Below are 27,734 nucleotides of genomic sequence, written 5' to 3'. Positions count from 1 at the left end.
GTTGGACAGGACTTATAAAGGGTTCTGGACCAATTTCAGTGGGGTTTTAGGCCAGGATATAGTACTGTGGTAGCACTGGCTGTGCTTGTCATTGGCCTTTGGCAGATTTGGGGTGGAGGTGCTGCATCCATCCTCATACACCTTAATTTCTTGGCAACTTTCAATATTGTTTACCAGTATCCTTGTGGACTAGTTAGGCAGATGAGAAGTGGGGGTACTGTGCTACAGTAGTTCACCTCCTTCCTCAGTGGTCAGTACCATTTGGTGTTGAAAGGAGGTTCCCTCAAAGCTCAATTCTCTCCTCCCTCCTGTTAAATATTTATATCAAATTGCTGAGTGAGGCACCCTATCAAGACTGAAAAAACAAAGTGGATAGCACCCCAACACTTCCCCATCTCAGATATTTTCATCTTTGGCCTTGGGAGGGGTCATATTTCCCCATTTGAGACTAGTGTGCAGTCTGGAAATCCTCTAGGATTCATAAGTAATGCTCAAACAGTAAATAGTAGTTGTGTCCATCAGAGCCTTTGTACACCTTGTGTTGCACTTGCACCTTTTATTCAATGAGGAAGAAATTCCGATGGTCACTCATATCCTACTCACCTCTCATTTGGACTAGTACAATGTGTTCTGAGTGAGGCTGCCCTTGACATACATAACAGCTCCACTGTTCCCTCTAAGGTGCGCGCCCGCGCGGCCGCGCACATAAAAAGAAATCCCCGCGCAGAGGTTTCTAACTGCCGCGCAGAGATTTCTACCAAAGCAAACGTGGGGAAGTCCTTTGCAGGCGGCTAGAACTGGCCGCCCGAAAAGGACCTCCCCAGACTTGTTTTGATGAGCCGCCAGTCCTCTTGCTTCTTCTCCTTCACCAGCAAAGCTCCCGCTGGCTTCCCGGCCCATGGCAGTGGTGCCACTCCCTCCACGCGGAGCCCCTGAGCTGGCTCCCGCGTTATCCCTCCCCCTTCCTCCTCTGCCGTGCTTTTGAGGCCGCGGGAGCTAGTAGGAAAGCGGCCGAGCCCTCCGCCGCTTTCCTACTAGCTCCCGCAGCCTCAAAAGCACGGCAGAGGAGGAAGGGGGAGGGATAACGCGGGAGCCAGCTCAGGTGCTCCGCGTGGAGGGAGAGACGCCAAAGCCATGGGCCGGGAAGCCAGCGGGAGCTTTGCTGGTGAAGGAGAAGAAGCAAGAGGACTGGCGGCTTTGAAATGCAACCCCTGCCTTGGTCCCGCCGGCCGTGGATTTGATTCGGCGTAAGTGGGGGCCGAACACATGCTGAGCCGACTTTGCGCAGTGAGGCGGAGTAATTCAACTCCCCCCAAAGAACGTGTGTGTGTGTGTGTGTGTGTGTGAGAGAGAGAGAGAGAGAGAGAGAGAATTGGATCAAAATTGGTGGCCAAAGGAGTGGAGGGAGGGAGGGAAGGAAGGAAGGAAGGAAGCCCTCCCCCTGTGAAAAAAACTGAAGATGGAGCAGTGAATGAATAAACCATAAAAGCAACAAACAGTTAATGCGTAAGTAAGCTGAGGAGGAAGTTCTCAACTAAGGAAGAAATATTAGAAAGAAATATAAAAAGCTCAATATGCCAAAACACTTATTTTAGTCTTCATTTAATTACTTGTATTGTAGTCTGATGTAACATCTTTTTAAAGTTAACGTTAGAAAAGATAGGGTACAAAACTTAAATAATAAAAAAATGTACATTCATTTTGAAAAATAAATGCAATACTTGATTAATTTCATATCTTTATTTAAAATAGTTTTGGCATGGCATATAATTTTATTGACTCAGTTGGAAATGATGTGGATGTTGTATCTGACTCTGAGGTATATATATTCTTAAGTAACATAACATATAGCATATTGTCCAAACTTGCTAGACTATTTAATTGATCTTACTACTTTAAAGGGGGAGAGTTTCATGATAAATTATTTTATTACATTTATGTTGCATTTATATATTATATTTATTACATTTATATTTCACATTATATATTTGTATTGTTATTTTAGTGTTTATTGTCAATTTTGATAGATATTATATTGATATATCAATACTGATTTTACTCATACTAAATAACAATTACTGCTATTATTTATCAGCATCAAATATTTACAGTTTTTAATATTGAGTTAGTCGTATTTTAGAATAATAGGATTATCTTTTAATAGGATAATTGGCAAAATCTAATTCACATGTGATGGGTTGCATTCCAAAGAATGTGAGAGGACAGGTTGCCTGCAAAATGCCAGGACCCAGGACCCTGTTGGTGCCATGTCTGTCTCTAGCCAGTCTAACAATGTAAAAGCTGAGCAGAGAGCCTTTTTTTTTTTCAGGGTGAGCGGAAAAGTATAGTGTTTGAGTGGCACTTTTCATGTCTGGCATTCATCGGGCTGAAACCTCGCTCGCAATTGGCGCTTGACGCTTGGAATGTTGCGCAAATGTCCAGCAGACGCGACAGCAGTTCAAACTGTGGCTCTCTTAGGTGCTCAGGCATGAAACTGTGCCGCTCACACACTGTACTTTTCCGCTCACACTGAAAAAAAATTAGAGGGAACATTGAACAGCTCCCATTCTTTAAGTCTCCAAGTCTTCTACAAGTCTTTTTAAAACCTGGTTCTGTTTCCAGGCCATTTTTTTCTGGAAAATATTTATGTAGTTATGCGATGCAGTGTGTTTCTCTAAATAGTTCTTTTAAATATTGTAAGCCGTCCAGAATCTTCTTTGGAGATGTACAGTCTTGAAATCCAATAAATAAACATTTGCATTGGGTATTGTCAATTGCTTACTCAATTGCTTGTCCTAAGCTCTTTTCACCTATTCTTTTTCCTTTGTCTTAATACAATAAAAGGTTACCTTGTCTTCTATAGGAGGGGAGCCGTGTTGGTCTATGGTGACACAAAGTCAGGAGCACCTTTTTCGATTAACAAATATTATTAAAAGCATATGTTTTTGTGAAGTACAGTTCATAAAGGTATTTGGCAGAACTTTTTCTTACATAAGCTTTCTTTGACTCCCCAGTTACTTGAGGCCATAAACCAAGGGGCCACAGAAAGGCGCCAGCGTCGACAAGCAGAACACCTCAAGCCTTATATCGCAGCCCAAGTGGAAGAACTGCCAGAAACATTTGTTTTGGGAGATGAAAAGAATTATAAAGGCTTTTTTAATAAGCCACTTTCAGAAGATTTGAGCTACCGTTGTTTTGTGCTGGCTTCATTGGAGGATGGTGATACGGTAAGAACACTTGAAAGAAAAAAGGACAGTTACAAAGTTAGCATTGTTGAATTATTGGCAAAGTGGAGATTGTGGAAGTTTCTCCTTCCACTTGCCTGTCCATATAAGCATTTGCATTATCTTTTGTTGCACACTGGTGTGGATGAACGAGAGGAAAGGAAGAGTAATAGAGTGCTGCTACTGCGTGAAATGTGTAAGTAATGTCCAACATAATGAAGATATTTGGGTCTTTCTGTTCTGTCCCATGCTGTGGCTCTTACTTTCAGCCTCATTTACTTGTAATGGCTCATTAGAGCTGGTCAAATGCTCCATTAGTCACCCAGTCTGAACACTTCAGTGACGGACATAGCCAATGTGCAACCAAGTTGGAAGGGTGAGGACTCTGAGCAGCCAGCTGAGGACAAGTTGTGTATTACCGTATACAAGAATGAATGTACTAAGGCATTCATGGCTAGCCGAGCGCACTTTCCAGGTATTTGGTATATTTTGAGATACAGCTACATCTATTTCTTATTAATAATCTTATTAAATTTTTTAATTACATAGTAAATAAGATGCATACTAAAAAAAGAAAGTAAAAAATAAGAGAATAAAAGATGCAAGAAAACATAAAAGAAATTTAAAAAACAACCTAAGATTGCGGTTTCTCACCTCATCATAATAAGTATAAACAATTTCGCTGTTGTTACTCCCTTAATTAACAGGTAATAAAACTTTTAATCCCGTAACTCAACTCTTAAACTGTAAGCAAATCATAATAAGTGATGTCTTCTCCAATCCAGAAATCACCAAAAAGGTCAAACAGATCCCTAAAATAAATATATTGATTAACAAATATAAAATTCATTATTCCATATCTCAACTGTAAGCAAGTCCACATTTAGAAGGCATAAAGTGGTCCTAGTATCCGAATATAAACAAAAGGCTAAAATTTAACATAACAAAAAATGACATTATGTCCTTGAAAGAGAACAAGCTCACAAATATTTTAAATAAAATATTTTATTTTACCAATTAGACACAAACCCAATTTAAATGCTATTCAATTAGGATACAATATACATGTACAGAGATAAAAAGTCTTGAACATAATGTGAGGTAAGGTAAAGGTTTCCCTCGCACATATGTGCTAGTCGTTCCCGACTCTAGGGGGCAGTGCTCATCTCCGTTTCAAAGCTGAAGAGCCAGCGCTGTCCAAAAACGTCTCCGTGAGCATGTGCCCAGCATGACTAAATGCTTAAGGCACACGAAACACTGTTACCTTCCCACCACAGGTGGTTCCTATTTTTCTACTTGCATTTTTACATGGTTTCGAACTGCTAGGTTGGCAGAAGCTGGGACAAGTAACGGGAGAGCACTCCATTACGCGGCGCTAGGGATTTGAACCACTGAACTGCCGATCTTTCTGATTGGCAAATTCAGCGTCTTAGCCACTGAACCACTAAATCCAATTGAATTGAATTGAATTGTTTATTATTTATAGGCCGCCCTTTTCCCTGAGGGGACTCAGGGCGGCTTACAATTCATGGGAAGGGGAGTGCAAGACAATATAACACAATACGTGAATAAACAAAATAATAACAATAAAACACAACAGTCATTCAACATTCGGGTGGGGCGGCGTAATCCTTATCCCCAGGCCTGATGGGATAGCCAGATCTTAAGGGCTGTGCGGAAGGTCTGGACGGTGGTGAGGATACGAATCTCCACGGGGAGATCGTTCCAAAGGGTCGGAGCTGCTACAGAGAAGGCCCTCCTCCGCGTAGTCGCCAGTCGGCACTGACTGGCGGATGGAACTCGGAGGAGGCCTAATCTGTGCAATCTAATAGGTCGAAGGGAGGTAATTGGCAGGAGGCGGTCTCTCAAGTACTCAGCTCCACTACCATGGAGGGCTTTATGGAAGGTAAGTAGCACCTTGAAGCGCACCCGGAGATCAACAGGTAGCCAGCGCAGCTCGCGGAGGATGGGTGTTATGTGGGCGAACCGCGGTGCGCCCACAATCACTCGGGCGGCCGCGTTCTGGACTAGCTGCAGTCGCCGGATGCTCTTCAAGGGCAGCCCCATGTAGAGCACATTGCAGTATTCCAGCCTAGAGGTCACAAGGGCTCGAGTGACTGTTGTGATGGACAACATTTTTCCAGTCTGGGTGTCAGCAAGTCCAAAAAGACATGACCCGTCAAAACCGTGCTCGACTAAGCCGCGCCCAATTAAAGCGCGTCGCTGACATCATCAACAGGGCAACAACAGCGAGCGCGGAGAAAGAAGGGCGCTTTAAATAGCGCTTTGAAAGCAAGCCGATTCAACTTAAGGTAAGGGTTAGGTTTAGGGTTAGGTTAAGGGTTAAGGTTAGGGTTAGGGTTAGATTAAGGGTTAGGGTTAGGTTTAGGTTTAGGGTTAGGTTAAGGGTTAGGATTAGGTTTAGAGTTAGGTTAAGGGTTAGGTTTAGGGTTAGGTTTAGGGTTAGGTTTAGGGTTAGGTTAAGGGTTAGGTTTAGGGTTAGGTTTAGGATTAGGTTTAGGGGGGTTAGGTTTAGGTTTAGGGGTTAATTTTAGGTTTAGCGTTTACAGCGTGCTTCTGTCTCCGCGCTGTTGTCGCCCTGTTGATGACGTCAGCTACGTGGTTTAGTCGAGCGCGGTTTAGTCGAACACGGTTTTGTGGTGGAACCCAAAAAGAACCACTCAAAGTAACAACCCTGATTCAATAAAGCAACTTTGTTCCTTCAAGGGTAAAACAATCTTGCTCTTTAATCCATTTATACTATTGCTGATCCTCATCTCTAATTTTTTAAAAACTTCAAAAAGCCTCTTTTGAAAGTCCAGCAAGACAAAATTATTCCAATTTCTGAAATTGGCATTCTTATCTTCATCTTAATTTTTAAAACCTTAGGTGATTTTATTTTTTGCATGTCTAATGACAAATTCTTGTTCACATTCTCAGATTTTGTTGCAGTTTTTTTTTCTCTAACAGTTTCATCTGGGAACATACTGCTCCTAAGAATAGACAACACTGCTGATACAGTGATTCAGTATCCCAATGCAATTCCTTAAAAATGTCTTGAAAGCCTTTATATATTGCTTAGCTTGTCATATCTAATTTTGTCTCCAATATCTAGAATATTTTCCCACAAAAATATGTTCTCTAGAATTAATTTCAAAGTCTTAATATTCGAGATCAAATATTCTAATTTTTTCAGACCCTTTGATTCATTTAAAACTTTCTATGCTCAAAACCCTGTGTTGCTTTTTGCTGTTTCGTTTGAATTCCTAAAGCTTTTTAAAGAAAGTTTCAGTTTCTTATATTAAGGATTGAAGGCACTGCCTTGTCATTTTGAAGGTATCTAATCTCTTTAAAGTAGTTAATAGGCAATTTCTAAAACAGCGATTAGCCCCCAAAAAGTGTGAAATTAGTGTCTTTTACAAGATTCTGACTATAGCTGGAGCAAGTATAACAAGTTTTCTTGGCTCCCAGTTTCCCCCCCTCCTTGTGAGGGGAAATCATATGTGGTGCAACTTAGCCAATCTTGCATCTTCTCCTTGCCCAGAGAAGGTCAAAGGAACCGATCTGTTTGTCAACTCCCTATTCTTAGTACATTATCAGCTCCATATTTTCTGCCCTCCATTCTTCCCTGGAACTGATCCAGCTACAGCTATTCTATAGCTAAGCTCCAGTGCTCTTACAGTTTCTTCATGGCTACTATAAGCTCTGGTACCTTGCTTGCTCCTTCTAATATTGAGCTTGGTTAATCCTACTTGCTATAAACTAAAGCTTCCCTTTTGATTCTCATTATATTAAGTAACATGGCCTGAAGAACCGTGCAAACATTATAGGTGATATTATCATTTAGCATATATTCTTTCTAAAATGAGAATGTGTTCAGGTGTTCAAAATCTCTGGAGCTTCTTTCTTCAATCCCAGAACATTTGGAATTTATTCTCAATAGTATTAAAATGGACTCTTAAGTATTGATTACTATTTCTCAAGTTTTTGCATTAAGGTCAGGAGCCAGAGTTGAAATATGGCTCAGATTAAGCCCTATATATATACAACCTGCTGAGAAGCTGAGAACCCCAAGAAAGAGACAGATATGTTTTCTGCATCTCTTGCAAAAAAAAAAAAAAAAAAAAGATTGTTTAAAGTTTCATTCTCCAGCTGCCCAACTTTAGATCAGCAGGAGTCTTCCCTGGCTAAAAAGAGGTCAACGTATGCTGCTTCCTTGGTCATAGCAATTAGTACTATCTATAAAAAGGGGAATCGTGTTTGTTTTTGTGTCTCTCCCTGACTTGTAAGGTCAATCTGAAAAGGCAATGTACAGATGGTTTCTATTTTGACTTGAGAATAGCATACCTAAGTGCTGACCTGTGAACGCACCAGGCAAGGATATTTCTAGCTTTATAGATTATCATTTGAATGCAGACGTATATGTGGGAAACCTTAGGTGAACATGTTCTTTTCAAGGCTTAGATTGTTGCCAATGATTTTTAACATGCAGTAGTTTGCCCAGTGGGTATTCCCTAACATATCAAGCTTGGTGGTCTGTTTATAAAAATAAAAGTTACAGTTGTCCATTCATGTCCAACTCTAGGAGGCGGTGCTCATCTCCATTTCTTAGCCGAGGGATCCAGCATTGTCCGAAGACATGTGCATGGTCATGTAGTCAGCATGACTATACGACAAGGCACACATAATGTCTTGCCACTGAAGTGGTACCTGTTTATCTACTCACATATTCATGCTTTCAAATGGCTAATAAACTAAACTGCTTAGTCGTTACCTATCAGCAACAGTATTCACTTGGTTGCAATACCAAAGACTGTAATTTGACTCTGTGCATTTGAAACTGGCAGCTTGGTCTAAGCTGGACCATTTCATTCGGCAATTGAAATACTTCCTGGCTGTTGTATATCAGAATTTTTGCTTACCAAAAGGGAGACAATTGATTTTGGTCTTAGTATCTGATGATTCCAGGGTTGTTGCTCAAGAAAATTGCAGGTGGACCTCATGGGGTTATTGGGCAGAAGATCACAAAAGAATAATGGAAGAAGTTCTTTACTTTCATTGTCTATGTCTACTCTTCTCTCCCATTCTGTAGAAGAAGTATGCAGCCAGTCCCTACTCAGATGAGATTGTGATGGAGGTATCACCAAAGCAGCAAGATGAACCAGAGATGCTGTGGGTGATGGGGCCTGTCCTTGCGGTCATCTTAATTATCATTATTGTTATTGCTATCCTACTCTTCAAAAGGTAAGCAGCAGCCTATGCATACAGAAGATATGGTGACTATTGTCCCATATTATGGCAGCTTAAAGGGGCTTAAGTTCTTCATAGAGACTAATATAATGTTAATTCTAAGATAAAAGTCAGCCATCTCTAAGATAGTTTGATTCTATCCAAAGCTTTGCTAACTTGTAGGGCAATGGTGGATGGGAGATAACAGTCCATGCATTTCATTTTGGAATGGAATGAATGAACGAACCTGCCAACATTTGATAAACTTTTTGTGTATACAAGTAGTCCTTTAGTAATGACCACAATTAGGACCAGATTTTTGTTGTTAGGCAAGGTGGTTGTTAAATAAGTCATGCCCAATTTTACAAAGTTGTTAAGTGAATCACTGCAGTTGAGTGAATTGGGCAATTCTTAAGTAAATTCAGCTTCCCTCATTGATTACGCTTTGTCAGAAACTTGCGATGACATGATCCTGTTGCGCTACAACCCCTGTAAATATGTACTGGATGCCAAGCACTCAGACTTTGATTTCATGATCATGGGGATGCTGCAGAATTTATAAGTGCAAGGCCCAGTCCTAAGTCACTTTTTCAATGCTTTTTTCAATATTGTAACTTTAAACAGTAGCTAAACAAATGGTTATACATGGTTCCTATCTCTAATAAGACTGAGCAACTTCATATAAGTGCTTGGTTAAATTTTATAGATTACTATTGCTTAAATTATATATCTATCTATGCCCAAGAAGTCTCTCCTCCCCCACATACCCCATAACTTTATTGAAAGGCTTGGTGCTTTAATCCATGAAAATATAGAATTCTGTGTTTGGGCAGAAGGAGGTCCTGTCATGTTAGCTGCGACCACGTTCTTGGCAAGAATGTCCAGTGTCATCTGCCTGTGATGTTAAAGTAGCAACAGTTTATTTATTTGTCTTCCATCTCTTACCCAAACAATCTACCATAACTTTGCTATATACAAATGCATGGTTCCAAGGTGGAGGGAAAGAAAGTGACTTTAGGTTATTGCCTATATGGTTAGTATCTTTGAATAATCCTGGTTTCCTCTTTTATTTCTGCTTCCGTGGATCTAGCAAACAGGAAAGGTAGTTAGCATCTTTCTCTTTTTGTTGTATATGTTGAGATCCAAAATTTCATCTTGCTAAAACCAAAATATGTACTGCTCAAACCAGTCTGGTTTTTGATATTTCTCTGGCTTTCTTGCTACTGTGCCATACTTCTTCATTCTTTACCTACTTCATGTCATTCTTAGAGTAAATAAACAACTTCACAAATAAGATGACCATGTTTTAGAGTTTGTCTGTTTAAGTCTAAGAGACTTGGTGGCTCAGTGGCTAAGATGCTCAGCTTGTCGATCAGAAAGATCAGCGGTTCAAATTCCTAGCTACCCATAATGGAGTGAGTTCCCGTTACTTGTCCCAGCTTCTGCCAACCTAGCAATTCGAAAGTACATAAAAAGTGCAAATAGAAAAATAGGGACATTAGGCATTTAGTCATGCTGGCCACATGACCATGGAGATGTCTTAGTACAGCGCTGGCTCTTCAGCTTTGAAGTGGAGATGAGTACTGCTCCCTAGAGTCGGGAACGACTAGTACATATGTGCAAGGAGAATCTTTACCTTTACCGGTTTACATATATACATGTCTACAATGAGAAAGTTTGACTAAGAATGTGGCATATTCTATTAATCAGTTCCATAAGCCTTGTTCTGAATGATTCCTTTTTCCTATTATCAACCAGATTTCTTCTTTCGTTACCTAACTGATCATTGGTAAAACAAAGTAATTCTATTATAGTAGTAACTTTTAACAGAAATTAGAGACCAAAACAAAGTAGTTTGGCATTTTTCTATGTACTTTTGTTCGAGTAATGAATTCAGATTGATGACATACTTTTTTCTGACATGCAGCTCCTTTATAAATGATCTCCTCCCAATTTATGCTACAAATATATAAAGATATATAATAAATATGTTGAACAGTTTTTACCCCTGTAAGTTCATAGAAAACGATATGAAAAAAATATTAACAGCAGTGCATCTGCTGGAGCAACCTGACTCTCACTAATTCCTATAAGTTGCAAGTAGTTTCCTGTTCTGCAGTTTTGTGGTACTTTTTTTCCTTTTAAAAAATGAGCTTTTGTCACAGGAAGACATTCACTCACCAAAATGTCCTTTGTCTTGTCTAGGAGTGCATCAGAATGCCTTTACCTATATTCAAGAGATTTGAACAGCCAGTTGTGTGCACTTGCTTGCATGCATGCACGCTTATGCATGCAAACATACGCACATACTGTATGTAACCGTTGGGTTAGGTGAAAAGAAAGGTTTTGTAACATGCATTAGGTGAATGCTAAGAAGCAACAGAACCATATGGAGTCATGTGGGTTAATGGTAATCAGTGACCCCACCAATAATATTTCTTTCCATCCCAAAATATCTTGCAAATCTGTCCCACTTAATTTCTGGACAGGTTCTTCTCTGCTTAGTTAGTGAAATCTACCAGGATAGGGTTGCAGAACTATGGACATAAATATAACACAAAGAGATAACCATGTATTTTATTATGCTATTAACAATGCTGGGGGGCAGGGGGGCTTCAGCCATTCAAGACAAGTATTAATGGACCAATAACGTTTACCCAAAAGACCCTCTATCCTTGTACATTACAACTCTTCACATTTTAAAATAATTTTTAATAGAGAGAATCTTCTGTATTCTTCCATAGGAAATAGTCCCTTACAAATAAATATGAAGCGAAAGAGGAATGGCAAGTTTTTGTCATTGCGTTCCTGTCAGATAGAGGGCTTTAATAGTCCTTTTGCTTGCTGCTATATATGTTTCTGAGACTGTTGCCGGGATCTTGTGATTGTTTCCCAAATTTATCTTGTATAACTTTCTCTTTCTTTTCCTTAGGAAAAGGGCCAATTCACCCTCATCCAAGGATGAACATTCCATTGGCCTGAAGGACTCCTTGCTGGCCCACTCCTCTGACCCTGTTGAAATGAGGCGACTTAACTACCAAACCCCAGGTGGGCTATAGTTATATTGTCCAGGGATAGTTACCTCTCATATTACGTGTATCTCTTCACTGGGTGTACCTATCATACCAGGTTCAAATTAATCAGCCAAATGAAAGTCCAATCTGCTGATAGATCAGATATCAGGTTGGCAGGTTTAGTTGGCTGGCTCCTGATTTGGTTCCTGAAGAGCTCCCTACCTTCTGGTCCTTATGACATGTTAAATTATTACTTGCTGCTGACCCTCAGCAGTCTCTCTTCATAAGGCAGCATTTTTTAGATTTATTGCTTTTTGGAGGTTATTTTACTCTCATCTGGGAAAGATTTGATTTGTTTTCTCACTCGTTCATGCGAAATAACTTGCCATCCTGCCTTCCTTAGGTGATGGACTTTATAAAGCATGTAAGCCATTTTAGTAATTAAAAAAGGACATATTTGGCTTCTGAGCTCTACACATCAAGTTGGGGCATTTTTCCCCCTAAATGATATGGGGGCGGAGAAGCATTTCAAGGTGAGATCTGCAAGTTTGTTTATGGCCGCATGAAGCCTTTTCTTACTCTACAACTGGACATGATTACTTTGCACAGGTCATCTTAGAAACAGACTAAAGGTTAGGGCTATTCAGATTGCATGTATATATATATATAGTGGGAGATGGGCAATTAATTTTCCTAAGAGGCCACATGAAAACTGGGACTGTAGTGGAGGATTGGCCCAAAGCGTAGGCCTACACTCACATACATACATAAATTGAAAATCATAGCCATCGCCTTCAAAATAGAAGTAATGCAGTTGTATTGCATCCATGAAGTATACTTACCTACATTTGATTTCTGATCTCTGATCAACCTCAGGATAGGGACAGCCAAAGGGCCAAATGTGTCTCGGACACCATAAAATGTCCATGTCTGTGTTAAAAAATAATAGCTTGAGGAAGGCAGTTTAGTTTTTACTTTCAGTCTGGAACTTGCTTCTATTCTTTGCACCATTTTATTTTTATTAGTTGATTTTCAAGATGAATACTTTTGTTACCGTCTGAACTATCAGTTTCCTCCATCTAATCTCACTTTAGGCTGAGTTGAATAGATAATCTCTGGAACCAGACAACCACTAAATCACCAGCAGACTGGTAGTTTGTTACCTTTGGTAACAACTCAAATATGAAAGGCCCTGCTTAGTATATAATTAATTAAACTGCTCTAATTCAGAATAAAACTTTCTGCCTTAATAATTTCTACTTCACAAACAGTTCTTACATGAGTTGTCACTTTCTTTATATTCATATTCATTTTCAGCTGAGGCAGGTTTGGTAACGTATTGCTGTTATGTGATTGAATAAATTCTGACTGCACTTTGGTCATAAGATTCCTGTAACAAAGAATGCATGTCTTGAGAAAAGGCCAGATAATTTAAGATTTGAGACAATCCTAACTATTGTTACCTGAGACAAGATAACATTGGTGATAAAATTACCTGTAAAATAATCCTTGTTGTAACTGATATCGTTTTAATACTGTACCTACTATACTTCAGAGGTGGGTTCCTACTGGTTCGGACCGTTATGCTGAACCAATAGTTGTTTGGCAGCCTGGGTCGCTGGAACCAGCAGCGACCCAGGCCTGCCATTCCCCCAAACTGGTTCTCCCATGGGGCCGCCATCTTGATTTTCAGTTCTGCGCATGCACAGAACAATTGTAATTTCACAAATTTATTTATTTATTCTTTTTTTAACATTTTGTGCATGCGCAGACCTATTTTTGTGCAAATGCACACGCATACCGAACCGGCAGTAATGCCGGGAGCAACCCACCCCTGCTATGCTTCCATATGTGTAACTAATGTCAAGCTAAAATTGTTATCCTCAAACTTGGTTTTGAAGGTGGTGATGAGGACTTTTGTGTTACCTTTTGACCTTCTCTTACTCCTTAACTTTGCCTTCAGCAACAGTAATGGGATTTCTGTTCTTACAGGTGCCAGTGGCCCCAGTTGCCCGAACATATCAAGTTAGTTTTCTTTCCACCTGCTTTGCTTTTTTTCTCACTCCACGCAACTCCTTCTTTCCCATCTCCTTTGTTCAGCATCATGAAGGTCGACCTCACTCACCACAGATTTAGATCACTTTCTAATCATGATCACTTTCTAATAAGCCAGGATGTTTCATCAGAACAAGCTTTTGGTGCTTCTCGTGTAGGATGCTCCGGCTTGCACAGGAAGAAAGAAAAAGAGTCTAAAGGTTCACACTCTTCTAAGCAGTTCCAATCAGAAATCTTGAAGTTCCCAGCTGGGCTGAAACATGAAACTGTAGTCCTTGGATAAGACTATGACGAGCTAATTTGTAATATTTTGTGGAAATGCTCACCACCCAAAATTGGTCCAGTAGGCTTAGACTTAATCATCCTCTGAATTGCACTTCAACTTTTATTCTCTTGGCAATACAGGTAGTCCTCAATTTACAACCACAATTGAGCCCAATATTTATGTTGATAAGTGAGTTTTGCCCCATTTTATGACTCTTGCCACATTTGTTAAATGAATCACTGCAGTTGTTAAATTAGTAACATGATTGTTAAATGAATCTGGTTTCTCCATTAACTTTGCTTGTCAGAAGTTCGCAAAAGGGATCTCATGACTTTTGAAGATTGCAACTGTCATAAATATGAGTAAGTTGTCAAGTATCCAAGTGTAAATCATGTAACCATGGGAACGCTGCAAGGATCATAAGTGTGAAAAATGGTTATGTCACTATTTTCAGTGCTGTTGTAACTTCGAGTGGTCACTAAATGAACTGTTGTAAGTCGAGGACTACCTGTACCTTCCTGAAACATTTTCAGTCTAGGTTTCCTAGCTCTCTTTTTCTTTCTTTCCTTCCTTCCTTCCACCTTACAGAACTTCAAGTAAGACAAGCATTATTTTAGGGATATTATGATGTTTTGCAAGCAAAGAAACATGTGTGAATTGATTGGCCCCACAGGGTTATAGAAGTTGGTGTTCATGTTCTAAGAAGGAAGAGGAAATGAATGTTGATGCTTAAAGAATTACCAAAGAACAAAGGCAAAATTAGATGTCGGAGGTGGAAACAAAGCCTAGTGTGCTAGTGAGACCATAGCTTAACAGACTCCTATTTTGTACATTTCAGATACAGTGGACCAAATTTCTACCCAGGAATTCTCTTCCTTCCCCACCCCTACTCCTGGGTAAAAAAATGCCAAGTGCATTGCACCAAAGTAGTCCAATGAAGCAGCTAAATTTATGTTGATTCTGTGAAGTTCCCAGAAGACGACCTAATTAATTTACAAGCCCCGAGACAAAGTTCAAAAGAAATCCAATCATTTATTAGGATCGGTGTGGACTCCTGTGGAGCCAAAACTGTTTTCGCTTAATTGCATTTGAACTTCACCCCCTGTATCCCCTCCCTTCTGTTCTGCGTCATAATTCATATTCTCCAACGAGGTTGTAGACATGAGCTCTGACTCCGGTTGAAGGCATGCATGGAATTTCCCCTTCCATGCAAGCCTGATAATAATCATGGCAATACTTTAGAAGTTGACAGATTCTACCTTGATCTTACATCTTTTATTATTACCAAAGAACAAAGGCAAAATTAGATGTCGGATGTGGAAACAAAGCCTAGTGTGCTAGTGAGACCATAGCTTAACAGACTCCTATTTTGTACATTTCAGATACAGTGGACCAAATTTCTACCCAGGAATTCTCTTCCTTCCCCACCCCTACTGGCGAACCTTTTTTGGCTCTCGTGCCATAAGTGGGGGGAGTGCAGGGGGGGGTCGTGTGCAGGCATGCCACACTGATAATGCAATGTACGATACACCCCCAGTGCGCATGCGTGCACTATAGGTGCGACCCCCCTTATTTTGCATGCTTTTTTGGCCCTGCCCAGGCTCCAGAGGCTTTATAGGAGCCTGGGGAGGACAAAAACAGCCTCCCCTGCCCCCTCGGAAGCCCTCCGTAGGCTTCAGGGACCTCCAGGAGGCTTCCCTGAAACCTCGGGAGCAGTCAAAACGACCCTCCGAGCAAACAGGAAGTCCGTTCCCGAACATCCGGTTTGCCTTTAGGGCCGTTTTTGGTGCTCCCGAGGCTCCAGGAAAGCTCACGAAGCCTCCGGAGGGCCTCCGGGGGGGCGGGGGAGGCTCTTTTCGCCGTCCCCAGGCTCCTATAAAGCCTCTGGAGCCTGGGGAGGGCAAAACATGGCTTTAGAAAAGGGTGAACTCAGGGTGAAGGGTGAATTTGCCCTGACAAATGGCTCCACGTGCCACCTGTGGCACGTGTGCCATAGGTTCGTCATCACTGATATAGACTGTATGAAAATGACACAAAGGATAGCCTTTATATCAATATTTATCATTTATGTCCATTTCAATTATTTGCAGGGTGACATCATTACCTAAACGACGTCATTCAGCAAATGACAAAACATGGTGCAAACTGTCCTAGTGAGATATTTTCATATTATAAATAGATAGGATACCATCTCTCTTCAAATGATTTTACTGAATTCTGTAAATTTGTTTTGTTGCGCTGTATACTCTCATCCAGAATGCATACTCAGGAAAGTTAATACACAGTCTTTCTAAATGATAAGGTTTATTGATGCATCTACAGTGGACATACAGCGTATGACTTGTCTGCCCCAGTCACTTTATGATAAATAAGCTGTTGAGAGAAATTGTTCCTCAAGCAACTGTTCACAATTTCTGTTTCTGCACTGTACTGCATATTGCTGATACGAAATAGATACACAGTCCCATTCTTCAGGAGCTTTATTGCTGTCCCTGAAACCTTAGTTTAGCCTAAGGACATGCAGGAGCATCTCTTCAAGGCTTTTCACCTTTTCTAGGATGTTGTTATATTTGGAAACCACCTGGCTGATTGTTGTCTCATCTAAGCATGAACAGATACTTTCTGCCTTTTTACAGGCACCGCATGCCACATTGACTTCTTCATGTCCCGTTTTCTGTGCTACTGCTATTCATTGCCATCAGCTCCACTATGCACATATGAAAGAAGACCTCTCCCTAGCTAAATAATTATTCTTCCTGATACCATGTCCCCCTCTGTTTTGTTTCATCTGATAGGCATGCGTGACCATCCTCCCATTCCAGTAACCGACCTTGCTGACAATATTGACAGACTGAAAGCCAACGATGGACTGAAATTCTCCCAGGAATATGAGGTGAGAAGATTGGGGGCGGGGTTGCCGAGAGGGAATAGTTCAATATTTTTATTATTATTATTTATATCACTATTTTTACAAATAACTCAAGGCAGCGACCATGTCCAACACTCCTTCACCCTCCTATTTTCCTCACAACAACTCTGTGAGTTGGGTTGGGCTGAGAGAGAGTGACTGGCCCAAGATCACCCATCTGACTTTCATGGTTAGGGCAAGACAAACTCACGGTCTCTTGCTTTTAGGTTTGGTGCTTTAACCACTAGAACAGACTGGTTCTCCAGAAAAAACCTGGCTATCCTTTATCCTTAAAAAGAGTAACAGTCTGTGCTGTAGTTGACTGTGTAATAACATAATCATATCCATATTCACAGTTTATGAAATTCCACTGTTTGACTACTAAGTACTCCGCTCTCAAGTCTTCTAACATCTACTTATTTACTCTTAGCTCAGTCATGACTCCTGGTGGTTTACATAAAATGGAAGAGTAAAAATGGCACAATGATACAAAACAAAAGCTGAATTGAAAATTAATTTTTTTAATCTCCCATCGTAACTATTTTACTAAACTCTAAATGCCCACAAAAGAGTTTTTAACATCTTCCCAAAGTGGGGTTCCAGGTAAAACTCTGGGGTCATTGTGTTCCAATGCATGAGAGCCTCCACAGAGAAGAGCTGTCTTCAAGTTTTTGTCCTTCTGAATTGTTGTAGGAATACATTCCCACAAGCAAGCAGTGACTAGGCAGATTTCACTTCAAAGAGGCCATCAGTAATCTATCCTGGAGCAAAGATATGTAGTCTTAAAGGTGAAGAACAGCTAATTGAATTGGAGCTGGGAATCTATTAGCAATCAGTGCTGTAATTAAAGAACAGGTACATATAGTACTAAAAAACAGGAATTGCTTTGAAGTCCTGAACCTCTTTGTTGGAAATTAGGAGCTGTAAAATAAAGTGAAAAATTTTATTAAGGATGAATCTGAAAAGAAACTGCCAAAGATCAAGAAAGAGAAGAAAGCAAAATGGAAGTTACAAGAAATAGCGGAAATTGTCATGAAGAAAAGAGAAGCCAAAGCCAAAGCCAAGAAAGACAGGAAGGAAAGATAGGAAGGAATTTCAGAGACCCTTTAGAAGAGACAAGATGCAGTATTACAACACCTGTAAAGACATAAAAGATGGAAAAACAAGGAAACCTTGAATTGGTATGCTAAAGGACACTAACAGACAGATAATACTTGAATTAAAGATGACTGAACAAAGATGGAAGGAACATGCAAAAATTCTGTTCAATATAGATGTTAACATCCAAGTTATACTAGAAGATGTTCTGTACTTGCAAAAAGGTCGGGTTCTGAAAAATTAAGCTAGATCAGCATTTCAGTCGTTACCACATTGGAAATCTACAGGAATTGATGGAATATCTACAGGGTTATGGCAAGTAACAAAAGATTCAGGAAAAGTCCTAATTATGTTTTACCAGCAAACCCTAAGAACCAAATTGTAGCCCACAGAAATCAATCTGCCAACTATTTGTGCAATATCCTTAATTCCACAAGTTAGCAAAATAATGCTTAGGCCCATCCAGTGCAAATTAGAGCCCAATATGAAAAAGTAGATGCCAGATATCCAAGCTGGCTTTTTAAAAGGTCAGAAGAATACTTAAAAATGGTGATTCTAGAACATCTCAATTTTCTATAAACCTGTTAGGAAACCACAGTATGGACAGAAATCCTGTACATAGAAAACTTTGGTATGGAAGGAACAGGGCAAAATATTCTAGCTTTAGGTTGGCAATGGAGCGAGCAAAGCAATATGCTCATTCAGCTTCTTTGCAAAATGTATATTGAAGGTAGCTTAGAAGAAGTTGCATGTAGTTTTAAAACTAGAGAAAGAAAAACCAATAGCCTGTATTGTGCTGATGACACTACCCTGAAATAATCTGCAAGCTCTAGTAATGAAATTCAAGGAGCACAATGAAAACATGTAACTTAAGTATACAGACCAGATTAATGACCACAGGTATAGTAACCAGCCTTAGAATTGACAATGATATCAACCTAGCAGATGGTTTTTTCCTTTTAGGATTGACTACTGAATTAACAGCAAAGGAATCATCAGTCAAGAAATATACTACATATTAGCAAGGGGTTGAATAGCAACGAAGACCTTGGAAAAGCTATTCCAGTGCTGAAATGGGTCAAGGATCAGAATGATACAGACATTGTTTTTCCTGGTACATTCAGTAGAAGCAGAAGATTTATTCTGAAAAAGCAGAACAGAAAGAGTCTGAACTTTGGTGTTAAGAGAAGATTCCTGTGGAATCTTAGATTGCAAACTATATTCTTTAGGGAATGGGTAATCTCATTCAGAATATAGCTGGGACAAGAAAAATTCTGGAGAAGCAGCAATTTTATCTTGCTACGATCTAGTTTGAGCTTTTGCCCAGCCAGAACATCACAGCGTTTACAAATGAGAAGATTTCCATAATGTCTCTGATTCAGCCTAGAGTGGCAGTGTAAAGCTGATAATCATCAGAGTGTTGCTATACAGAATACAAAGGGTGACCTTGACAGAGATAAGTAAGATTCTTTACCTAAGCAATGAGGCAAAAACATGGATTAAATTCAAGACTCTTGTTATTATAAACAATCTTAATAAAGATGGTTTAGGCTTCCAGTGGATTTGCTTTCTGGTCTGGAACTAATATCAATCTTGCAAATCTAACTGTTTTGCCTTCTCCCCATCTTTTATTCCTGTAAATTAAGGCATCTGAAACGTTTTTTTGGTATCTTCTGTATATCTTAAGCCATATTTTTTCACCTTGTTACTTTGGTATTGGATCTTGCCTGTATCTGTTAGTCCTCCTTTTAATTCTGTAATTGCTGATAATGCATACCAGTCTGACAGATGACCTTTTTCAGCAGCATTACATAAATGTTAAAGAGATGAAGGGAGAGAATCAAAGCTTGTGGTACCCAACAATTTATAGCAGTAGACTTATATACCACTTCATAGGGCTTTCAGCCCTCTCTAAGCGGTTTACAGAGAGTCAGCATATTGCCCCCAACAATCTGGGTCCTCATTTTACCCACCTCGGAAGGATGGAAGGCTGAGTCAACCCTGAGCCGGTGAGATTTGAACCGCTGAACTGCTGATCTAGCAGTAGCCTGCAGTGCTGCATTTAACCACTGCGCCACCTCGGCTCATTTGAATGATGTCACCACTTCTGATTTAAACCAACCACTGAGATAGGGGAGGAACAACTGGAAATCAGTGCTTCCAACTTCAGTTCCCATAGTCCAGAAAGATACCCTGGTTTATGGCATTAAAAATTCTAACAGGATCAATATAGGTACATATTGTCCTCCAGAACTTGGCATAGATCATCCAACCGAGTAACCAATGTTCTTTCCATCCCGTACCAACCCTAAACTTCTAGGGTTGACTGCAATTGATTTGTTGTTGTTAGTTGCGAAGTTGTGTCCAACCTATCACAATCCCATGGACAACACTGTCCATGGGGTTTTCATGGCAAAGATACTGGATTGGGTTGCCATTTCCTTCTCCAGTGGATCTCTCTACTATGACCTGTCCGTCTTGGATGGTCCTGCATGGCATAGCTCATATCTTTATTGAGTTCTACTACGCCACGACAAGGCAATAATCCATGCAGTTGAGTTACTTCATATTTAATAAGCTTTCTCCAAGAGGAGAAGTTAAACACAAGATAAGTGTTTCCAAATAAGGATGGTTCAACAGATGGCTTTTTTGAAACAGGGCACATCACTGCCTCTTTCAAGGCGAGCAGCATTATTGCTTCTCTCAAAGTAGCCTTTAACCATCCAGTCACTCATGTCTTCCTTGCTGCCTGAAGGAGTCAAATGGGACAAGGGTCCAAATTACACATTACAGTACAAAGAACCTGATTCACTCTCTTATTTTCTGAAAACATAAATGAATCCCAGGTGACATTGCGAAGTATTACTCTAATCGGAGAAATCCTGGAAAGACATGCTTCAGTTCCTCCTGTGAGAGAAAAAGCAATGAGAAAGACAAAATTGAGCTGCCTCCTTTCCTCTTTTCATTAGTTCACCTGACAGAGAAATCTTCCTGCCCTGATTGGCTGCTTGGTTTTCATTTCCCTAGGCTTTGTCTCTGCCCACAACTTAGATTGACACATCAGATTTAGATCTCTCTTTAACGCTTTCATATTTGAACACTTTTGAATACAACTTTTCTCCCTTTGCTACAATTTATACCAGAGATTCCACATGGTTTACAACAAATCACAACAATCATAAAGATCAAAACATCTGTCATGCTAAGAAATTCTATAAAATCCCATAACATAAAAACTATATACAGCAGCTTTCTGATGGTGTTCTCTGAAACCAATACACATACTAATCTGATCATTCTCACATTACATTTTCTGTATCTCCTGCAGTTCTGAATAACTATATTTTGAAGGTGAAACTTGGCAGTAGTCACAGTAGTGCTCTTATTGCTGTGATGGAGTCCAAAATAATGATATTAGGAGCCCAGGAATTGTCATGAGTCTTGTTTGCTATCTGGTTTGTCTGTGATTAAGCATTTACTGGGAAAATGATTAATTTGAAAACTAGCTGTGTTGGAGGAAATTCCATTGCAAGATAAATGTTTTCCTGTGCTTGCATCAAACTCTGTAGGATCTTCTTCAGCTTCAAAAGGTTTAAATCACAAGCAAACATTCATATGCGGAGAGGCAGAAAATAAATGTATATCATATAAATATAAATATATATATATTTATATTTAAAGTCACAACCCCTGGTATGCCCAAATATGGGAGGAAGGTCACACTTCCACTCTCTGTCTTCGGCTCGTCACAAGAGACCATCCAGACAGAAACCCAATATTTTTTACTGTTGCCTTTTTGTTACATTTGTTATATTTATGCTGATAAATAAATAAAGGGAGACTAGTATAGATCTATTTCAAGCTATTTAGCTCTCATCAGCTAGGTTCGATTCCAAGCATGGGTATGGCTAGCTGATGAGAGCTAAATAGCTTGAAATAGATCTATACTAGTCTCCCTTTATTTATTTATCAGCATAAATATAACATATATATATATATATATTAGTTTCTGCTGTCTCCTGCTTCTCATCTCCCCCTGCTATAGTATATCTCCATTGATTCAGAAGGCACTTTACATGCTGAATTCAAAAGGCAAAAGTTTAGGGACCAAAAGCTCTAGAGAAGCACTAGCTATTTAAAGGTTAGTGATCAAAAGCAGGAGCAAAATCTAGGAATTCTGGGAGAACTGTGATGCTTACATTGCTGATCCACCTTTATTAAGAAAAGGGGTGTCACTTCAAAGGGCTGAATGAAAAACAATCTGGGATTATCTTTTTATATGCCTGCATACAAACCCATTATAATTGGACGCTAAGCCTATTTTACATGGGCACAGTAATACTGTGACAGGGATATGTACGGGGAATGGGGAGGAGTATGACTTGAAAAGATTATAAGTCAGGTTAGCAGCAAGCAGCATTTGGAGTTTTAGTTTCCTGAACTTTTACAAGAGACATTAATGATAGTGTAAAATAATACAGTATCTCTCAAAATTAGCATTTCATATATTTCTGATCTGCAGCTTTCTAGCTCCAGTCTTTCTAATTTGAGCTCAAGCAAATATTGGCTATATTTATTAGAACTGGAAATAAATGATCTTTAAAAATGTCCAACAAATTTATGCCTAAAGAAAATGAATAGACTATTTCTTTGACATCTCCAACAATTTCTAAGGACAGATCTCTTTATTAGCAGTAATAGTAGGATTCACTGCCCAAAAAGTCCATGGAGAATTATCTCATGGTATCTTGCCACAAGAATTAAGCAAAATATGGAAAGCCAGGGAAACTGTAGACAGTAGAGAGATGATTATTCAGTGAAATACATGACATTTGTCTGCATCCAGTGGCCATCTTCTAATTAACCACATGAATGCACAGAGAATTAAATGGGAACAGGTAGGAAAACAAATGCCGTTTCTCTGCCTTATACTTATATTGTGGTTATTTGTTTGTTTGTTTGTTTGTTTGTTTATTTATTTATTTATTTATAGTAATGTACTTTTATTATTTGCTTCAGGATTCTGTTTCCTATAGCAAAATGCAGTATAATCAGCCAGAATAATGCAGATTGTGGGGTAAAAACATGAAATGATATTAGTTGCAAATTTATGTTTGACCCATCACGACCCCATGGACAACATTCCTCCAGGCCTTCCTGTCCTCTACCAGGGACAGGAAGGAGTCTATTTAAACTGACGTCTACTCCAGCCACCTCATTCTCTGTCGTTCCTTTCTTCTTTTGCCCTCTATTGTTCCCAGCATTAGGCTCTTCTCCGGTGAGACTTTCCTTCTCATTAGGTGGCCAAAGTATTTGAATTTCATCTTCAGGATCTGGCCTTGTAAAGAGCAATCAGGGTTGATCTCCTCTAAGACTGACCGGTTTGATCATCTTGCGGTCCAAGGGACTTGCTGGAGTCTTCTCCAGCACCATAGTTCAAAGGCCTCAATTCTTTGGCGCTCAGACTTTCTTATGGTCCAGCTCTCAGAGCCATACACTGCAATTGGAAAACATAGCCTTGACAATTCACACTTTTGTTGGCTATGTTTTGCTTTTTAGTATGCTGTCTAGATTTGCTATATGAAATACTGATATAAAAATATTTGCATTAAGGGGACATGATAGCTTATCAGTTAAAAATGCTGAGATTGTCAGCTCGAAAGGTGACAGCCCAGGTTCGAGACCCGGGCTCCATGTGATGAGATGAGTTCCCGTTACTCCTGCCAACCTAGCAGTTTGAAAGCATGCAAATGCAAGTAGATAAATAGGTTCTGCTTTGACGGGAAAGGTTACCACATTCTGTATTTTCATGCTGGCCAGAAAAGATGACAGAAACATCTCTCAGACAATGCAGGCTCCTTCCGTTAAGAATCAAAAGAGAAGCATTGTCTGGACAGGCAAAAACCTCAAACTTTTTAAATCTTACATGTATCCTACTTAATTTATACAAACTCTGGGTAATTCATATAAGTAAAAATATTTTAAACAATAAATAAAATTCCATCATGAAAAATTAATACACAAGTTAAATTTCTACAATTGTTAGTCCACAAACGTTCACCTGGAAAACATATATGTTATCCATATAAGGAAAGATTCTGTACATTTAAAGGAGATCCTTGAATGCTATGGGAAGAAAGTGTGGAGAACTGAAGCAGAGGATTATAATTTAAGATAAATCTTAGTGGCTTTCGGCACAAACTGTCATGATAGCCCAACAGAAATTTTAAAAAGAGCTTGAAGCAGCAAAAAAGATGTTTCAACTACTGAAAGCAGACTTTCAGGGTCAAACAAGAAAGAATAAGAAGAAGCACATCAATCAAGAATGTCAACAAAAAGAAATTTTTAACAAAAGGATAATATTTTTAAGATCAGAAAAATAACAAGAAAATGTATAAGTATAGATTTTAAGAATAAATAACAGAAGAGATCCAACAGAGGCAAGTAAATTAAAGGCAGATGGAAATTTGTATTGAAACCCTTTAGAAATGTGATTGAAAGACTGAACACAGTATATAGTAAAAAGTCACTTGCTAGAAAGTTAGATACCATAGCTATGCAATAGAAAGTATAGAATGCAGACATTGAACAGTGAATTGCAGAAAAGGAAAAAAGTACTATATTGGCAACTATAGGTCAGTAAATGTGGAACAATGTGACAAGACTGAAAGAAAAAAATAGAAAAGATCAGCGCTTTTGCTTACCATATACAATGAAAACGTTGATGTTTACCTTTAAAACCCTAAACAACTTAAAATCTGACTGTCTAGGAACCACTAAGCTTGTCCTGGTAAGAGCAGCAGAAGAATCCTTTCCAGCCCGCCCTGATTATCATAAACACTTTTTTCTTGAATGAGAGAAAAGACTATCTGTGTTGATCCACAGCTACCAAATGCAGCACTGGAATTACATTGCCCCTCCCTTAGTTATGTATGAAATCTGTAAAGATGATCTTTGTGGCTAGGCTTTCAACTGTTTGATGATTTTTTTTGCAATTATTCAATTTATTCTAATTGAAATTGTTTTAAACCATTTCTATTGTCTTTTAGTTTTAATTTTTGTTAGCCACCTTGAGCACTTGTCGGAGCAGACACGTAGGGTATAAATTAACTAAATACATTGAAAAGCACACCTCTGTGTTCCACATGCTGTAGAAAAACTTAGGAAATGAGAATGGTGGGCAGCTACGACTGGTTTAGAGAAGGAAATGGATCCTGAGTGTAGGAAGAATAAATAGAGGCTGTAGCAGAAAGCATCTTTCCCAGTTTAATGCCTAGCAATTGGGTGTTTTTATAGTGCCCACAACAGTAGCCCTTTCATAAGAATACTGATATGATCTCAAAATTCCAAATAGCGGCGCTTCCTCCCTATGGAAATAAAGAAAGCTTAGATTTGAATTTTTTCTTTATATGCCCTTACTCTGAGACACTAAATGATATTCATTAAATGCAGGTACAATCTGCTTATAAATATACACAAACACGAGTAATCTCTGTAGTATTATATATTCCTATGTAATGGAATGTGCATACATTGTCATAAGAATTTTTGAACCAAATCCCAGCAGTCTTTTGTCTATCAAAGAGCACTGCTTTCACGGGATGAATTCCTGAAAAATCGCTGCTTCTGTTGCTAGTTCTAATTCCCTGCCACTATGGAGCAGGAGGGAAAATAACTCTTCCCTTTTTCTATACCATTAGAGTGGGAGCTCTAATTGTAACTCTCAGTATGCCCTGAGATGCTTCATTCTTTCTGAGATAACACTGTGAAGGCAATAGGAAGCCCTACATGTTCCACTTCCCAACCACCTGCTGAGACAATATGTTTATAATTACCCCTTGAATGTTCATATAACACCATCAAATGCTCCTGTGAATCTGCCCTATATTATTTTCTAACCCTTCCCTTGCAACCATCTGCCACAGCATTAGGAGCCCTTCAGAGCTCAGGCAAGGTGAAAATACATGGTTTTGTGGTGACAGCTGTAGACAAGAAAGAGAAATGTGGTCTGTGCCTCACTACAGCTCTCTACCTTCTGCCCAAGCAGCCTCCGACCTCCCTTTCCAGACTTTCGTTAGACCCCATTTGACAGCAGAACAAGATCTCTGGCATTTTTTAGAGCTCCCTCAGATGCTGCTTGTCACTTTAAGAATTCAGCACATTGGAGAGCAGTTCTGTATTACCAGAGTAGAAGTCTGTTATTCCACCCCTTTTCTTTCTGCTTTACGTACAGGACATGCTCTTCAGCCCACAGCAGACAGGCAGGTCTCATTTGGGAAAGTTGATGGGAAAATACACCAGTAGCAACAAGTTTTATGACAAGGAGCATTTGGGGTTGTGAAATCCTCAGGTGTCTGGATTCATCCCTCCAGTGTGTGTACATTTATTCAATTATATACAAATTGCTTTAGTAGAAGCTGTTTCCTTGTGGTTGTAGTAATGATGTCCTGTGATTGACTCCTCATTTGAGTGGCTTCATGGTTGGATATTGTTCGGTGGTTGAGCTGACAAAGAGCTGCTATCATTCAGAGACATGTTGGACTTGTTAAAATCATGGTGATGAGACCTTAAGGAATTGTGTGTTCAAATTTCAAAAAAAAAAAAATGAATATTCCACCAAACAAAAGGTAGTTTGGTGGGTGGGGAGTTACTTGGTGTGGCCCATCTGTAAAAGAAGCATATAATGGTCTACAGGTGCATTCTAAGCACCCCTGCTCTGGGTTATTTACTCATTTGTTTGTGTTAAGGGGAAAACAGGTGCACATTAATTCATCAGAGTTTAAATCATTTCACTACTAAATGAGTCACTCATTTGCAGGCGTATTTAATTAGCACCTCTTCGCAGCCAGGTGGATTCCTTCTCCTGCCTTTCTCACCTGTTTGCCTTCTTATGGGCTTGTTAATGACAGCATAGTCAAGGATTTTACACTTTCTCTACAGCAAAACAATTGTTGTAATGGCATTGCTGGGAATTGGGAATGGATGGTTGATTTGTGCCACCTTTTCCTTTCTTTTTCAACACATTGCAGCAATTTTAGTGTGACTTAATACAGAGGTGAGTTTTGTACTTCTATCTTTTCTGGTTTTGAAAAGGACCTGTGAAATGCCTCCTAAGGATGTTTTCACTTCTTATATACTTGAAAATAATGAAAATTTAGTTATACCAGGTATTTTGAATATAAGAATGTCTATGAGATAGTTACTTTTCTTAAGTGTCTGCAGATGTTGTTTGATATCTAGGAAATGAGATGAAATGACAAAAGTTCTGAATTTGAGCATATTATATAGTGTATCACAACTACTGAAATGTAGCTTGAGATATAAGTGTGTTTATTAGTTTATTTTAAACTGTCCATCATTCTTTATAATGTCAGATTTCAGATGGCCTCCATGTTTTGTGATCATTTATAGGTGTGAAATACCTGTCCAAGAGCAAAAGATTTCTATCACAGATTTATTACAAACTGGGAACTTCCTTTTATGAGGAACCCAGATGGATTCCATTTTCCTGGGACAAAGCAAACCTACCTAAGCATAAGATGAACATCCCCAAGTAACTTTGGACTAAGAAGTTTGCTGCTTTCTGTAGTGCTCTCAAACACTGCCATTTTGTTATAATCTAAAAGTGGCATGGGCAAAAAATATGTGCATTCAAGAGGTCTGTACTTTACATAATGTTGATTACCATAAAAAGGAATAGCATGATAGTTGTGCAACTAATATAAATAACTGATTTTTCGTGGTCAGATTCACAATCTCACTATATTAGGGCTAGAGAGATTTCTCCAAAAAATCCATTTTTGCCACAGTTCATCTAACCATATCCTGGCTGTTTATTTTCTCATCATGTTGGCTGAAAAAAATGCATTGTTACTCTACTCCCCACCCCTTGAGGATTAGAAGAGTTAGAAAGAGACAACAGGGAAATATTGGCTGAGTGT

At 39.3% G+C, this 27,734-nt stretch overlaps 1 protein-coding gene and 1 long non-coding RNA gene across 10 annotated transcripts in view; one reads left to right on the top strand and one right to left on the bottom strand.

Annotated features, from left to right (window-relative positions):
- Positions 1 to 27,734, bottom strand: part of LOC148044625 (uncharacterized) — a 156,944-nt gene that overhangs the window by 62,846 nt on the left and 66,364 nt on the right. The gene's annotated exons all lie outside the window — the stretch shown is intronic.
- PTPRF (protein tyrosine phosphatase receptor type F) overlaps positions 1 to 27,734 on the top strand; it is a 624,376-nt gene that overhangs the window by 570,197 nt on the left and 26,445 nt on the right. For 5 of the 9 annotated variants that reach the window (XM_087719818.1, XM_087719822.1, XM_087719819.1 and 2 more), the window contains 5 exons: positions 3,015 to 3,227; positions 8,317 to 8,468; positions 11,386 to 11,501; positions 13,460 to 13,492; positions 16,583 to 16,680. In XM_087719818.1, the coding sequence (XP_087575944.1) occupies positions 3,015 to 3,227; positions 8,317 to 8,468; positions 11,386 to 11,501; positions 13,460 to 13,492; positions 16,583 to 16,680 (612 nt within the window). The remainder of the gene's footprint in view (positions 1 to 3,014; positions 3,228 to 8,316; positions 8,469 to 11,385; positions 11,502 to 13,459; positions 13,493 to 16,582; positions 16,681 to 27,734) is intronic. The other 4 variants (XM_087719825.1, XM_087719823.1, XM_087719824.1 and 1 more) reach the window with 1 other exon arrangement.

Source organism: Thamnophis sirtalis, unplaced genomic scaffold (genome assembly GCF_051295495.1).
Source record: "Thamnophis sirtalis isolate CommonGarterSnake01/CBP01778 unplaced genomic scaffold, rThaSir2_p1.2 scaffold_7, whole genome shotgun sequence".
NCBI classification, from domain to species: Eukaryota; Metazoa; Chordata; class Lepidosauria; order Squamata; family Natricidae; genus Thamnophis; species Thamnophis sirtalis.
This window is presented reverse-complemented; position numbering and strand designations above follow the sequence as displayed.